Source organism: Streptopelia decaocto, assembly GCF_964273445.1.
Source record: "Streptopelia decaocto genome assembly, chromosome: 26".
NCBI classification, from domain to species: Eukaryota; Metazoa; Chordata; class Aves; order Columbiformes; family Columbidae; genus Streptopelia; species Streptopelia decaocto.
In genome coordinates this window covers 59,041-74,993 of record NC_138681.1, presented here as the reverse complement: position 1 = coordinate 74,993, position 15,953 = coordinate 59,041, and the positions used below count along the sequence as shown (strand labels likewise).

The 15,953-nt window shown below is 55.0% G+C and overlaps 1 protein-coding gene across 1 annotated transcript; it reads left to right on the top strand.

Moving 5' to 3' along the window:
* Window positions 1–11,659: 11,659 nt before the first annotated feature.
* On the top strand, window positions 11,660–14,583 carry NHLH1 (nescient helix-loop-helix 1). The gene has a single exon (XM_082073104.1). It carries the CDS (start codon window positions 12,029–12,031, stop codon window positions 12,425–12,427), a length of 399 nt encoding a protein of 132 aa, XP_081929230.1. The 5' UTR covers window positions 11,660–12,028; the 3' UTR covers window positions 12,428–14,583.
* The last annotated feature ends 1,370 nt before the right edge of the window (window positions 14,584–15,953 follow it).

The following is a 15,953-nucleotide window of genomic DNA, read 5'->3' as shown; positions in this document are numbered from 1 at the left end:
CTGGACGGCCTTGAGTTCTGTCCAAGCACTTAACATCCTTGGCGTCTTTCAGGCATTAAGACCAGCAGGTCAGTTATTCTGCTGATTGAAAGGGACTGAGGGTCTGCAAGCTCTTTTCTCTGCTCCACAGTTTGACCAAAGAAACAGGGAAGAAAAGCGAAAGCAGCTGAGTACCCACAGGCAAACACACCTTCAAGAGGTGGAGCCTGGAAGAAGCAAGTTCTGCAGCCCTCTGCCAGGGCAAAAAAGAGGTGATGCAACTTCTGGCAAGTCTTGCTGAACTGCTCCTCCAAATAAACAGCCTGCTGATGCCAGTGAGGGCTGGGACACCCACTCCCAGGGGCACCTGCCTGTCTGCGCCTTGCACGGGGTTTGGTGGTGAAGGCTGCAGCTCTGCACCTGTTCCCGTCTCCTCCCTGTGTCCAGTTCCAGTGAGACTGGTGCTGGCAGGGCAGCCCTGGAGAAGATCAAGAGGACACTGGAAATTCCTTTCCTGTCAAACTTGGGAGAGAAGTAATTCACTACCTGCTGACGGCTCTTTTGGCTACAAGGTGCTGAGCCAGGAATAGACAGAAACCCAGGGATCTCTCAGCCTCACTTTTCTCCTGACTGTCCTTGACTGTCCTACAAAATTACCTTCATCCCTATACCTTGCATTCTACAGTTCAATGAGAAGTCTCATGCTCACCGATATCCCCACAGCCTCTCCTTGGGACTCCAACGATGCCTCTGGTACTGAGAGAGCACCTAGATTACCCCAGACCACCTCCAGCTCCACCAAAGCGCAGACTCGTTTTTTTGGGCAACCCCCGGCTCATCTTGCCGAGGAGGGCAGCTGGCACATGCTTTCTCCATCACAGAGCCCCCAGGCATCTTGCTGAGACACCCCCCTCGCCCCCTTCATGCACACACATAATTTGCAAGCATCAATTTCCTCTCCTGTCTCCCCATGCAACTCTAACAGGGATTTCTGCACAAAAAGAAGATGCCACTGACTCTCTTGACCTGTGAACTCAGCTGCCTCCCAGGAGGCAGAGGGCTGGGGCTGAGCCCAGAGAGGAGGGTTTGCAGCTGCCCTCATGCCCTGAGGGGGAGACATATGGGGGTGACAGTCAATGAGACAAGGAGAAAGGAGAGGAAATGTATGTTTTCTTAGCGCTCAGCCTCTCAGCTCCTGGGAACTTTATGGCTCTGGAATATTAAGAGGCAGGGAAGTTAATTAATACCCAGAACAAAGCCAGGTCTGTTTGGCTTCTGGGAGAAGGAAATGGTGGAGACAGGAATCAAAAATTGGTGTCGTCTTAAATAATTTTTCTATGTTTTATCAGCAGCTAAAATAGAGATGAAGCTGACTGGGAGGCAGAGGGCTTGAGTTTTGGAGACCAAAGAGGCTTTCTGACTAAGGGCAGTAGAGTTTGTTGGGTGAGCTATAGGAGCAGCTCCCAGTGCATGATTCAGGCTGAGGACTGAGCTTGGGGCATCACAGAGCAGTGTTCATAGTACTGTGCTCTCTGCCACTTCTCTGAGAAGTCACTAGTTTTCTGACTTGAGTTAACACTACTTGAGTTAACACTTCTGCTCCTCACTTCTGCTCCTCCTTCCCCTCCAGTCTGCCCAGCTTCTGGTGCCTCTCCTGTTCCCGGTGCTGGAGCCCAGCATATGTGCTTTGGGCAGCAGTGGCTGCAGCTGGCCGCAGTTGAGCTGTCCCACAGATGGCCTTGCTGGGACCATCATTTACAGGGACAGAATTTAGCTTTAACTGCCAAATAAATATGTGGAGAAAACCCGCTTGCCTCGTGAAGAAGAGCTACTCCTTCTACATGCCTTCAAACTGCTCTAGATCTGTCTATGCTGAATACTTCAGAGAGCTCAAAGCTTTGTATGCCCTGTGCCTCAAGTCTCTGAAGTGGGTCAGAACCCATCATTTCCCTGCGTAGACTGGCAGAGCTTTGGTCTGTGGACCACTGAAGTGGGTACAGACATAACAGAGCCTTTGCATGATGCTGCTGTCTAAAGAATACATCGAGTGCTGTGTCCTAGTCCAGTGCTCTGTCATAGAATCAGAGAATCATTTTGGTTGGAAGAGCCCCTCAAGCTCATTGAGTCCAACCATAAGCCACCCCTGGCATTAACCCCTGTTCCTGAGAACCTCATCGCTGCGTCTGTCCAACCCCCCAGGGATGGTGACTCCAGCACTGCCCTGGGCAGCCTGTTCCAATGTCCCACAGCCCTTTCCAGGAATCAAGTGTTCCCAAGATCCAACCTCAACCTCCCCTGGCTCAACTTGAGGCCGTTTCCTCTGCTCCTGGTGCTTGTTCCTGGGGAGCAGAGCCCGACCCCCCTGGCTCCAAGCTCCTTTCAGGCAGTTCAGGGATCAGAAGGTCTCCCCTCAGTTCCTCCAGCTGAACCCCCCAGGTCCCTCAGCCGCTCCCATCACATTTGTGCTCCAGCCCCTCACCAGTCTGTTTCCTTTTCTGAACTCTCTCTGTCCAGTAGCCTATGGTATGTTTCTAGTAGTCCTGCTGCCATGATTGTTGACAGCTGTGTTCTGTGCCATACCCGTGAGCAGCTACAGGGTCCAGATGAAGGAATGAAGGCAGCCTAGCTCAGGATATAACTATCACAGCAAGAAAGGGCCATTGGCTGGCACCCAGCAGGCATCTGAGTCCAACATGTGTTTAAAATCAGGGTCTGACTGCTACAAATAGGAGCACAGGAACTGCCAAACTGGATCATGCCCAGGGTCCATCTCTGTGGCTGCCCTTGTCTCTGACAGGGACCAGGTGCTGCTGGGAAAGGCACAGGAGACCCTTGAGTGACCCCAAATCCACTACACCCTGATACGTGGGCACCTGCTTCCCCCAGTGGGTACCGCTGCAGCCCTCTGCCGCGGCTCTGCTCTGCCTTGTCCCCTCTGTGTGCATTGAGAACATCCAGGCAGGTACCACCACCATGCCTGCGCATCCAGCCATCCGTCTGCCCATCATCCAGCCAGCCGTGTGCATTCCTGGAGAGAAATAACCAGGGCTGGAGAAAAATGGAAGGTACTTTGGGAAGATTCAAGATTGCTGTTTCCCCGCCTGCCTTGTGCAGCTCCGCGCTCCTGGGGCTCCATCCTTTTATCTCCGTGGTTTGTCCAGCCTCTTTCACCTGCATGTCCAGCCTGATGGTGATGCAATCGCTCAGAGAAGGTAGAGGGTGGGCGGGGATGGAGGATGCTGCCTAGGACATACAGCTCTATGCTACCCAGGTGATCTTTCCCTAGTGCCAGCATGGCCTTAACAGCGAGGTTTCTGGGGCTAATCAAGACCGACATACAAACAATCAGCATCTCTACATCTCGCAGCCAGCAGAAAGGGAGAAGCAGATGGGCTAGAGGAGGCAGGGAGCTGCTGCTAAATGGATTGATGGAGAGGCCTTTAAGAGAGATGGATTGGAGAGGGAGCCGCTGGAGGAAAGGGCTGGGGCAGCCACACTGCAAATGGGGCAGGGGCCCAGGGAGATGATGGGAAGGGAGAAAGGCCTGCAGATAACAGATGGATGGACACAAAGACTGGAAGGGAAGAGAGGGACAGATGGACAGGCAATAGAGAGAGTCAGGAGAAGAGAGGGATCTGAACGTAATTAGATTGGATCCGATTATGACAGACTCGATTAGAGCAATATTATGATCAGGAACTTCTGTCGCTATTTGGCTTTTAGGGGGGAACAAAGCCAGGGAGCACGTGTGGAAGGGGGACAAGCAAAGGCAAAGGGAACCGGGAAGGATGAAAGGAAAGGGGCTCCTTGTGAAAGCTGTCAGTGGTGGTAGTGACAGATTGTCTAGTTATCGAGCACCGGGGCCGTCTGTCACCGACCGCTCACAAAACCTGCATTCAATAAAAGCCAGGGAGACAAAGGCGAGAAGAGGAGAGGGGCTATCAGAGCTGAGAGCTTCTGTCACAAGCCAGGCAAGCGTGCCCGGGGCTTGGGGAGAGCTGTGCCATTCAGGGACCTTCTGTTGTTACCTGAGCACATGCACAGTAAACACAGCTGAGCGTGCAAACACTTGCTGAGGGGTGCTGGGCCTTGCTCAGCCGCCTACCTGCATGCACACGTACCCTGCGGCCCAGGTTTGCACGTGCACACACTTGTGCGCACGCAGTTTGCACAGACAGCCTGCACACACACACACAGATTGGTGTGCTCTAATGTAGTGGCCCAAAAAGGCCTTGAGCCTTGGCTTTGCAGGGCATCATCATCCCAAGTGATGATTAACAGCCTGCCTGGGTGTTTCTCCAGTGTCAATCCAAATAGCTCTGCTTCCCACTCACTGTCTGAAGAGTCTGGTAGCTGGAGCTCACCCAGCTGAGCATCATGATGTGGTCAGAGAGGCCTCACACTGTCTGTGCGGAGCATCTGAACCTTCGCAGCCAGCTCGGGCTGCAGCCATTGGTTGCAAAAGCATGCTGCAAACCAGACAGGATGGAGCTGGCAGCTGCCCCCTCCACAAACTGCACTTGTGCACATCTGGACAAAGTGTAATGGCACCAAATGTTACACTGTGGATGGTATGGGATCTGCAATTGCTTGACTGCAGAGAACAGCCCAAACAGGCAGGTCTGCTGGAGAAGACTGCCATGAATGAGCAGCCTGGTGGTCACAGAAATGTGGGGGAGCCCAGTGCCTTTTGTTTTGCAGAGGGTCCTTGCTGGAGAGATGGGGCACAGTCCCACCAGTTGCCAGGGGCATGAGCAGTAACACCCCCTGGGGTCTTGATCTTCCTGGCATCATGGTAGGGTAGGCATCTTCCAGATCTCCTACCCATCATCACGGCATCCAGCCCCTTGCTGTAAAAAAGTTGCAAGTTCTTAGGAACATGGTTTAGTGCCAGAGTTAGGTTAGGTTATCGTTGGACTCAATGATCCTGAGGGTCTCTTCCAACTGAAGTGATTCTATGATTCTGGTTGGGGCTGCTCCAGCAGCACAAGGGTTAAAGCTGACTGTTTTCCCTGACAAGCCCAGGCCAGTGTGGTCCCCAGTGTCTTTGTACAATATGTCACTTCATCCCCTGCCAAATGCTGCCTCTTCTAGTCCCTTTTCATACCTCACTGTGCACTCCCTGTGTGCACGTGGGTAGCCCAGCTCAGGTCCCCCTGGCCCTGGTCCACAGCTCCTCTCTTTGCAGCTGATCCCCGAACCTTGTGCATTAAGGTGGGCAAGTCCTGGAGGACTTTGTCCCCTCAGATGGAAATGCTGCAGTGGACTCACTCGGGGTCAAATTGAAGGTATCAAGAGATTTTCAAAAGTTGCCCGTGCTCCCATCAGTGTTCTCCAGCCTCTTTCTTCTTCAATGATGCTGTGTTGAAAGGGAGGTTCAGGAATTCAGGGGAAATGAGGATTTTCTGCAGGCTCTGGCTTATGGGCTCCTGCCATTAAGAAACCTGCCTGGTTTTGACAGGGAATGCCAGTTTCTCTCAGCTAGCAAGTTGGGTAATTCAGAAGTGAAGAACAAAACTAGAGGGTCTCTTGTTTTCCCTCCCCCAAATCCCGTCAGTTTTTGGACAGCCACAGGATATTAGAAGCTCACAAGTTCTTAGTGAGGAGGTGGAGAATGAGGTAGCAGCCAGACTCCCAGGGAGCAGGGCAGCTCCCCGGGCTGAAGGCTGTGAGCGGGGACCGGGGAGGATTGCAGCCATGGCGGAGAGTGCAGAAGAAAGATCTTGAGTTTCTCGCTTTGCCATCGCCCTCCCACGAGACCCGAGGCTGTGGCTTCATCTTGCTCTGCTCCCTGGCGCAGCCTCGCCGGTGTTCGTCTTACCTGCCACGAGCCAGGCGGTTCTGCGAGACTTTGCACTCAGCATCAGGGAAGCATCCTGACCCTAGACATTTCTCAGGTACAAGGAGCCACCATTTTCCAAGCTGAGGGACATCCCCAGGTGAAATCCTCCGTCCCGGCAGCGCAGAATTTGGATGCTGACAGATAAAGGGGCTTTTGCAATCTCAGCTCTTACCTGTGGGAGGAGGAAGGCTGAAAGTCTTCATCATTCCAGGGCAGCGTTAAGGTGACCATATTGTGGGAAAGGGGAGTGGGTGCTGTGTTTGTGTCACTGGAGAGGGCTGTCCCTGGTTAGTGACCGATGCCTGGGGGACAAGCCAGGCAGTCGGTGTTCCCACAGAACACTGCGCATCGTTCCCTGGGAGAGCCGCGAGGATCCAGGGTAGGATTTTGGAGCTGCTAAATCCTCAGCTTGGGAGAAGAGCTGGAGCAGGAGCCTGCTGAAGGGAACTGAAATGCCTGCTTGCCCAGGTGCTGCATGCTGCGATGGCCATGAGGCCAGCACAGACCGGGTCTGGCATTCCCGTGGAGAAGCTCCGGCAGCCGGCTCCACTCCATCCCTCCCCTCCTCCCCGGGCCCAGCCCAGCAGGATGCCGGGAGCAGCCCAGCATCAGCTGCAGAGAGAGGTGGGGCCCTGCTGGCGTCCTGGCAGGGAGAGAGGAGCTGGCCCGGGGCTGAGCAGGCGAGACAGAGGAGGGACAGGCAGCACGAGCAAGAAAAAAACACAAACAGCCCATTGGGCTCCTGGGGAAGAGGGGGGGCCCAGGCAGAGCAAGGCAGCACGGGAGGAGGGGGATATGGGGTGTGCAACGGTGAAGGGTACACACGCCCATGTGAATTTGTACGTGCTGCTCGCGTGTCCACCTGTGAGCCATGATGTGTGCGTGTGCGAAGTGTCCGTGGGGCGCATGTGCGATGGATGTGCAGAACGCGTTGCATCCAGTGCCCTACCTGGGCGTGCTGTGCGTCGTGTGCACTGGTCTCAGGGCGGATGTGGCTATTGCCACGAGCTCATTAGGCGAATATTGTTTTCTAATCGGTGCCATAGCAATGGCGAGGTGGGCTCCTCGCTGCCACCTGATCCCTCTGCCTCCTCCACCGCTCGCCCTGCAAACTCCAAGACCATCTGCCGATCCATGCCATGGGCTGGAGTCCACCCAAGTGCAGATGCCCATCACCTGGGCTTTGCCTGCAGTGCAGGGGAGGGGGAACCAGCCTCCAGGGCTGGGAGGAAGCACGGGAGGGCCATAACCTCCAGCACTCAGAGGAGGGAGGGAGAGGGTGAAGGTAGGAGACTCCAGCAAGGAAACTACAGAGAGGTCTAAGAGGACACACAGATACATATGAGCTGGATGGGGATGCAGGAATTTACGGATAATGAGGACAAACTGGAGCAGATATTTGCAAGACAGAGTTTAACAGGAAAATTTGAAATTGGAGAAGGGTGAGAGGCAGAGACAAAGTCTAACCCACAAAAGAGATCATTGTTTTGTGGTTAAATAGAGGATCAGCATTTCAAAGTAATACCTGTGTATTCTAGGTACCGCTTGCTTTCACTTACTTTCTCTCCTCACCAAACTTTACTACAGGTGAATTTTACAGCAGCTGCTAGGCAGGACCTGTAGGATAGTTGCTGCTGCTGCTGGAATCTGTCTGTGGTCTGGGCACCCACCAGTGCTCACCCACCCTACACACGCACCTGCAGACCCGCGCAGCATGCGGCTGTGTGTCCACGGACACGCACGCATGCTGGCGCAGCACAGACATGCAGCCTGGCTCCCACACGTGCCCGTGCCACGGCAGCAGGGGCTGCACACCAGTGGGAGCCACAAAGAAGGCTGTGTCATCAGTCCCACATCTTCTGCAGACCCTGCTCCTCATCCCACCCCAGCACAGAGACTTGCCTGCCTGCCTGTCTCTCCTCCTCCCCTTTCCACGTTTGCTCCCATCTCTCTATTTCTCCTTTATGAAATATGCATGGAGAACAGATGTCGCCTTCTCCCGGAGCACCCCCACCCTCCTCCCTCCCTCTCTCCCAGCCCACCACCTCCATCCACCCTCCAGGACCACATCCAACCTCCACCTCCCTCCTCTCCCGGGGGCTCCAACCTCCCGCACAGCCAATGGCATCCCCTCGCTTGACTTTAATATTTATGAGGGGGGGAGCACTGGAGCGGCCAATGAGGCAGCCGGGGTCGGACCCGTCGCGCAAGGCTGGGGTGTATATATAGCACATGGGGCACATGCCTCTTTGGGGTGTCCATCTCAATGCGTGGTGGCCCACTCCCACTCCTACTCAAGGAGTAGCATGACCGGGCTCCAAGGCCACCGGGGCTCCCCCTGACGCCCCAGGTCCATCCTGTGGAGCAGGACACCGTGCACACCCAGAGAAACTTTTTGCCTCCTCAATGGACAGATGAGCCAAGCAATTCCTCCCTCCCTGGATTACCTGAGCTTCATCCTGCTGGAAGAAAAAAGCTGGAGCCCGGGAATGGTCATCAGCTTGGGGGTAAGGTGGCTGTCCTGGGGCTGGGTGGACAGTGCTCCTGGATGATTCTATGAGGTTTGATGCTCAAAAATGGAAGCATGGCAGGTGGGGAGAGGGAGAGCGAGATAAGCAGCGTGGTCTGTGTGGGATGGAAGCCCTCTGCACAAAGCTTGCAGGCTCTCTTGGGAAGGGGCTTGACCCTTCTGCTTGTACTCGATGCAAGGTTGAACACACAAACCTGCCTGCGTGTCCTTTGCTTTGGGCTTGGCAGTGGCACAGGGGATTTCTGATCAGGAAAAAGAAAAGGAACCTCCATTCAGATGGCCTTAAATTGGGCACTAGTCACAGTCTGCATGGCCAGGGAGTCCTCAAAAATTGTCACGCTGCCGGTCTGGAGTGCAAAGCAAAGGGCAGGCAAGGAGATGGGAAGCATTGCTTCCCCTCGGGGGTTTAAGCATTACCGAGGTTTTGCTGAAGGCAGGACTGGAGCAAGTGTAGGTTTAAAGGAGGTTCTTGCAGTAGATTAATTTAGTAAGACGACAGTTTACAGTTCATCTGAAGGAGAGTGAAAGCACCTCAGAGCACAAGTCACCCAGGTGAAGGAAAAGCTTTTTGAGGACTGGACTCACCGAGCAAAGGAAGAGTGAGAGAAGGAGTTTATTTGGGTCCAGTACTGAAACTTGTCTTCATGCAAATGGTCCGGTGTCTCCTGCCGACATCCTTCTGTGACTGAGAACAGAGAGAGACCCCTGTGCAGGGCTCCTGCCTCCCGTGTCTGATACACCTTGAATTCACTCGCAAGGATGCTGAAACAGCAACAGCAACGTGTCCCACAGCCCATGTCTGACTGGTGAGTGCTTCCTGGGCTGTTCCTGGGCCAGGTCACTATCCCCATCTGCCCAAGGAGAAGGAGCTTCTGCAGCCTCTTCTCCACCAGGATGAGAGCGACACACTCGTGCCTCAGTGCTGGTGTCCTAGGAGGTTGTTTGTCTCCTTCCCTGCCCTGTGCTGAAGCGATGAGGCCAGGAGGCAGCAGAGTTGCTCAGCAGTTTCTTGCTGGGGTGGCTCACCTGCACGTGGACGGCACCTGCAGTGCGGCCCCGGGTGGATGAGACAGAGCCTGCATTTGCAGAGCACGAGTAGATCAGGCCTGTGGTTTTCAGAGCAGCAGCACCGGATAAGAGGGAGACGTAAGAGCGGTGAAGAGAGTGCAAGAGATCAAATACGGTTCCCCATCCCCAAGAAGCAGGGGGAGAGCACTTAAAGAGAAGCTGCACATGTGAGCGTGATCCTGGGATGTCCACGCACCAACTCCTTGCCACAACCCTGGGGCTGAAAGTACAGAGCTGCCGTGGCATGCGTGTGGCCCCAGGGCTGACCTTCCCTCCTTCTCCTGGCCCTGCTGCCGGAGCGATGCTCCAGGGAAGGATACTGGGAGCGGGGCGGCACTGCCAGCACACAGGGAAACATGGCCATGACCGCAAGCCTTGATCTGGCCACCAAGGGCTGCCCCAGCTTGCTGGCCAGCTCCAGGTTTGCTTTGGGTGGTGTTCACGAGGGCAGGGCAGGAATGATCCCTTCACCACTGAGGGCCAGAAAGGAGGTCCTGGGTCTGTGGGAAGGAGACAAGAACAGAGAGAGAAAAGAAATTAAAGCAGGGGGACAATGGAGAAGGTTAAAAAGGTACAGGAGTCACCGCTGTGGCGGGTGGCTACAGCAGACGTGGCTGATTCAATAACTTTGTCGCGGTTCTTGGTTCCCGGCTGGTTTGTCTCTGAAGCTGATCACAGGGAGAGCAAGTGGAACACAAAACCAAACTCAGTCCTGCTCCAAGGGCACTGCAGTTCATTGCAAGCTCAAAGCCTTGAGAGGGCATCTCCGCGGATCCCAAAAGCCACGTTTACATCAGCCCTTCTGTCATCTCTGGGCTAAGGGCTGCACAAGTTTGGGATATGGATGGTTTACCGGTAGTCTCACACACAGCTGAAAGGTTTTGTGTTAGAGCACAGATGTCCAGGTTATTTTTTTAGTGAAATCTGAATATCACAGTGCAAAAATGAGTGTGTATGCGTGTGTGTGTGCACACAGAGATGCCCAACTTTGGGTAGATTTATGAGTGTGGCTGTAAATTATTGTGCATAAATGGATGTCGGATTCTTGCAGAGGAGACTTTGACTGGGAACATTTACATAAATGTGCTGGGAAACATGTCTGTGTGTATATGTGTACACATGTGTGTAAGCACGCAGAGAAACAGCCACGTATGTTGTGGTGGGGTACTCAGAGGGGCTGTGCAGACATTTCTAGATATGATCTAGTTGAAGATGTCCTTCCTCATTGCGGAGAGGTTGGACTTTGAAGGTCCCTTCCAAACCAAACTATTCTGTGATTCTATGATTCTGTGATTCTATACACGCTTATGAGGTTCCTTGTGTTCCTTGGGCAGTGCTTCTGCAAACACACATCAAGGACTCTGCTCCCCACTGGTATTTTAAAGCAGGCTGTGGACTATTTCTCCCCAGTCACTGCCTGTCCATATTTGTTGAGTTTCCATTTCTCAGTTGTATGGCTCATTACAAGCTTGTCAGGCCTGGGAGAGGTAATATGTTGTACATCTCTGCCTGGCCGCCTTCCCAGGCTGCCGTTGCTTCTAGCAGCAGCATTTCCCCATATGAAGTTTGTTCCCTTTCCTCTGCTCCACCCCAGCCCTTCCCCTGCTTGGTGGGGGGAAAAGATGCACCTGTGGCACATCTGCCTTTCCCAGAGCTGCTCCCGGTATGCCGGAGGCAACTGTGCCAGCCTGGGAGCCCCCGTGGGCCCAGCCTCCCCGCCGTGTGCCAGAGCTGTGCTGGGAAGGCGGCAGGGGGAGAAGAAGGGAGAGGAGAGGCAGATTTCCCAGCTGGCAGCACAGCATCCCGGAGGGAGCAGGGAGCCAGCATCTATTTGGTCACATCAAGCAAAGCAGCTGTGTTGGGTTCCATATGTCGGGGGTGCCAGGATCCATGACATACGGGCTCATTTACTATACAATAAGCTCCCCCCTTCCTCTCGCCTCCGCAGTCTGTTTTTCCCCTTCGCTCATCCACCACCTGTCATCTCTCCGGAGAGCCAGGAGAAATGGCTTCCACCTTCTTCCAGAGCCATCCCACCAGCTCCATCGCCCTCAACTGGGGACCCGGAGCCCTGTCCCAGCCCAGCGGGCTGTCCCCTGCTCTGGCGGGGGCCGATACCACAGGGCAGGTGGAGCAAAGAGCCCTCATGCTCTCTAGCTCTGACTCTTGTGTCTGCCAAGAGCCGGGCAATACTGAGAGCCCCTGTGCTTCTGTTTTCTAGAGCTCACGGGAGGAGTTCAGCTCTGACACCTGACGGCTCCGAAACTGGCTGCACAGAAGAGCCTGTGGTCTCTGCTCCTATACACGCAGAGGATATCTATTTATTTGTTTGTTTATTTTATGCATCCTGCCATCTTTCTTACGTTATTTATTGTGAAAGTTGCCACCCACCCTACAAGTTCTCCAGGGAAAATTTTAAAATTCCCTTGCAGAGAGTGTGTGTGATGAGGAGGAAGAGGAGGAGAATAACCAGGGGCTTGCTGTGAGCCTGAAACCTTCTCTTTAAAGTGCAGCAGACTTGCTCTGACGTCGTGCCTGGGTCAGTCTGTCCTCCTGACATACCACATCTCTGAAGCATCTGTCCGTCTGTCCAGCCTTCTTCCGCGAAGATGATGCTCAATTCGGACCAGACAGAGATTGACCTGCCCCCGACGCACTCCGAGTCCGAGTCCGTCTTCAGCGACTGCGGCCGAACGGGCAGCACGGGGGACACCAGCGGCGTTGGCTTGTGCTCTCAGTCCCGGGCAGCCGAGCTGGGTGATGCTGTGAAGAAAGACCTGCAGCACCTGAGTCGGGAGGAGCGTCGACGTCGGCGCCGTGCCACGGCCAAATACCGGACAGCCCATGCCACGCGGGAGCGCATCCGTGTTGAGGCTTTCAACATGGCCTTCGCTGAGCTGCGCAAGCTACTGCCCACCCTGCCGCCAGACAAGAAGCTCTCCAAGATTGAGATCCTCCGGCTGGCCATCTGCTACATCTCCTACCTGAACCACGTGCTGGACGTCTGAGCCGCCCAGCCTGTGTCTTTCTGTCTGTCTGCCTGCCACCTGAACAGGGCATTTGAGCCAAGGGCTCAAGTCCGTCTGTCCATCTATGACCTAAACCACATGTTAGGCATCTGAACTTCTGTGTCTGTGTTCATCCATCTGCTCAAATGCACCAAGTTCCCAACTGTCTGCTCTACTCTCTAAGTGCTGTATTTCCCCGCCAGCAAGCCCACGTCCATCTGTCTGTCCATTCTGCCTGGGTCAGGCTGGATGTTTTGTCCATCAGCCGTCTGTCTGTCCTGCTGTATCAGCCACCTGAAGATTGTGTTGGCCGTGTTGTGCTCCCAACTTCTGTCTGTCCTTCTGCTGCGCATCCCACTGATACTGCCTACGGGATCCTGAGCCCACATCCGTCAGTCTGTCCACTGTGTCCACTCCCTGAGCCCAAGTCTGTCTGTCTGTCACTTCTTTTGTATGAGCCAGAAAAAAATGGACCTGTGAAACACAACAGTGCCAAGCAGCCCCGTGGTCCTGTCTGTCTGTGCTTTCTCCCACCAGCCACCTCATCAGCATGGCCAGTCTGGGCATTTTGTCTGTTTGCTGCTGCTCTGCCCCTGGCATCATGCTGGGAACTTAAAGGCTGACATCAGGACCATCCTCTCTGCAGAGGGAACACAGCCCAGGAGCATCCCTGGGCACAGAGCAGCTGCTTGGTGTTCGCTCTGGCTTTTCACACCCCAAAAGGAAGCACAGAGCGGCGTGCAGACCTGGCAGGACCTGGCCATGCTTCCCGTGGACGGCAGTGGCAGATTCCCAGAGAGGTGCACTCACTCGCTGTGCTGCCCGCGAAGTCCCTGCCGCCATGCTGGCCCCAAGCCGAAGCAGCACCCGGGGTCTCACCAGGCCGCTCAGTTGCACGGTCTGGGCTCCCCAAACTTCAGCATGCTGCTTCCCTGCCCCGTGCATCCCAGCCTTCGCTGCCTGACACTCCTTTGCACAGTGAGTGTGAAGCCACAACCCCGGGGCACCAGAGCTCCCAGTGCAGCACTTCATCCCTCCCCACTCTCCCCAGTTCTGTGCTCCTGGTGAAAAAAGCCTGAGTGGGGGTCACAAGTGTGGGGGGGAAGTGCAGGGGAACACGGTGCTCAGCTCCCCCAGCACCCTGTCCCTCCCCCACAGCGCAGCGGGCGCTGCTGGGACTCGCGCGCAAAGGGGTCCCCCCTGTTTACACCGGTAAGGCACTGGTGCAGCATGACCTTCTGCAGCACGTGCTCTGCTGGGGTAAACTGCACTTTACCTGTGACTCACAGGGCAGAGCGCTGGAGAGGGGAGGAAGAGGATATGGCCCCCAGCCTGGCCCTTTGCCCAGCGTCCAGCAAGCGGGGCTCTCCCCAGCCCCCCCCACAAACATGGATCAGCACTTTGGGAAAGGGAAGGCAGAGCCGAGCAGCCTCTTCTCCAGCAAGGGCACGCTGAGGCTGGGGGAAGCTCGTTGCAAGAATTAATGTTTTGCCTTGTTTTTTGGGTGTTTGTTTGGTTTAAGACTTAATTTTGCACTGGCAGTGGCAAGAGCACAAGCAGAACACGGATGGGGGACCAGGACCGTGCAGGAACTGCAATGTTTCGGGCTGGGAGCAAAGGCCCAGCCTGGCCCATGGCACTGAGCCTCGCCATAAGACAGGCAGTGGCGTGGGACACATGGTGGGTGCTGGGGGAAATGGATTTGGATGTGCCGGAGGTGAAATACTTGTGGTGAGAGGGTCAGTGCCATGTTGTGTGAACGCCAGCAAACCCCAGAGTGCGAACAGGGAGTCCTCTGGGGTCCCACCTGCTGCTTTTTGCCCTCCCGAGGTGTTTGCTGCCGCCCACACCGAGTGTCTGAGCCCCACAAACCCCAGCTGGGCTTCCTGGCACCTCGTAGACATCCCGGCTCCATCCCACCCCTGCCTCTGCCCAGCTCCCAGCAATGCCTCGCTCCGTACGTCAGTTTCCCCCTCCCCATGAACGTGGGGAGAACCATCACTACCTCTGTCCCGCAAGGACTCGACAGTGAATATGGGATCCCCGAGGGCCGGAGCAGCCGTCCCCGCTGCTGGCTCCCGCCACCGCACTGCTCAGTGGGGCAGGAAAACAGAGCAGGTCAGCCCATCCTTCCCCTCCACCCACCAGCCACGTCTCTGTGCCACAAGGATATTTATTGAATTAATTTATTGATAAATGTTATTATTTATTTTGCTGTGTTGTGCACTTTTTTGAAAGGAAAACTAGAAAATAAGCAAACAAAAAAATAATGACCATGGTGAAAAAACAACTAATTAGCCCACCCTTGTATGTGGTGTGCCCCAGCATGTGTTCGTCTTGACTGTTCAGACTCTGCAAGGATTTATTATTTGTGAGTTAACAAGGAAGTTGGGAAGGGGGAAACTGATTAAACTGCCAGCAAAAGGGAGATCTTGAACTTGGACTGCCCAGCTTTTCTTTTTTCTTTTCTTTTAATCTTATCTCTAACTGTGTCTTCCTTGCGCTGTTCAGTGGTGGCAGGAGATTCCCCATGCAGGAGTCGATGGCTGCAGCTGTGCCAGTGAACGGGGTTGGTGGGAGTGAGAGCACGACCCTCCACTCTGGCCAGGGGACCAGGACGTGTCCTCTGGGCACTCATAGAGTCATACCTGCACTGTCCAGGCTCAGGCTCACGGTACATGGTGGCTTGACCTTTCCCTGGGTCTGCAGTCACCATCTGAGCCCAGCTTGGTTACACTGGGACAAGCAAACCCCGAACGTCCCAGTCCTGCTGGTGACAGCAGAGAGATGAGGACATCTGGTCCAGGTGTCAGCATCTCCAAACATGCCCAATAATCCCTCTCTCCTTCATTTCTCTGGGAAATCGGTGTGGCCTTGGCTACGAAGTCACCCGTTGCTTGACCGTACCCCTGGCAGAGCCCCCACGGTCCCTTCCACACCCTCCCCCAGCCCTCTCCCTTTCCCAGTTGCCCCTGCGAACCCCCAGCCCTCTCCCTGCATCTTCAGCCCATCTCAGCCTAAGCGGGGAAGCAAGTTTGCAGCTCTTCTCCTTTGTCTGTGCTGATCCTGCGCATCCCCGGGGGCAGGTTGCAGCTGTTCGCTGATTTGCTCCAAATTTCTTCATATAATCAATTGGCCTCGGCTGCAGCTCGGCTCAGCAGAGATGTGTCAAAGGGGAAATAATAAATGTGGGGGAGGGAGCAGGGAGACTGCAGCATTGGGCTGAAGGAGCAATCGTGGCTGATGAGGTGCAGGAGGGGACCTGGGCGCTGCCTTTTTGTCCCATCTCAGGGATTTCTCCCTGGTGTTCACCCCTTGGGATCCATCATGTCCTCGCCACCTGCATCCAAACCCAGCTCTGCTCCCAGCCCCCCCGTGCTGGCTGTCTCCATCCCACCCCTGGCCGCCGGTGCTCCAGGAGATGGTAATAGGGTTTGGGCTGCACGAGTTCCCAAACCTCAGCAGGGCCTGTTGTTCCCGGCTGCCAGCCCCAGCCCTGACATATGGTCCTCATTGTGCTGTGCAC

Excerpts from the sequence above, each read along its gene's own strand:
- NHLH1 (XM_082073104.1), top strand. The coding sequence starts at position 12,029 with ATGATGCTCAATTCGGACCAGACAGAGATTGACCTGCCCCCGACGCAC.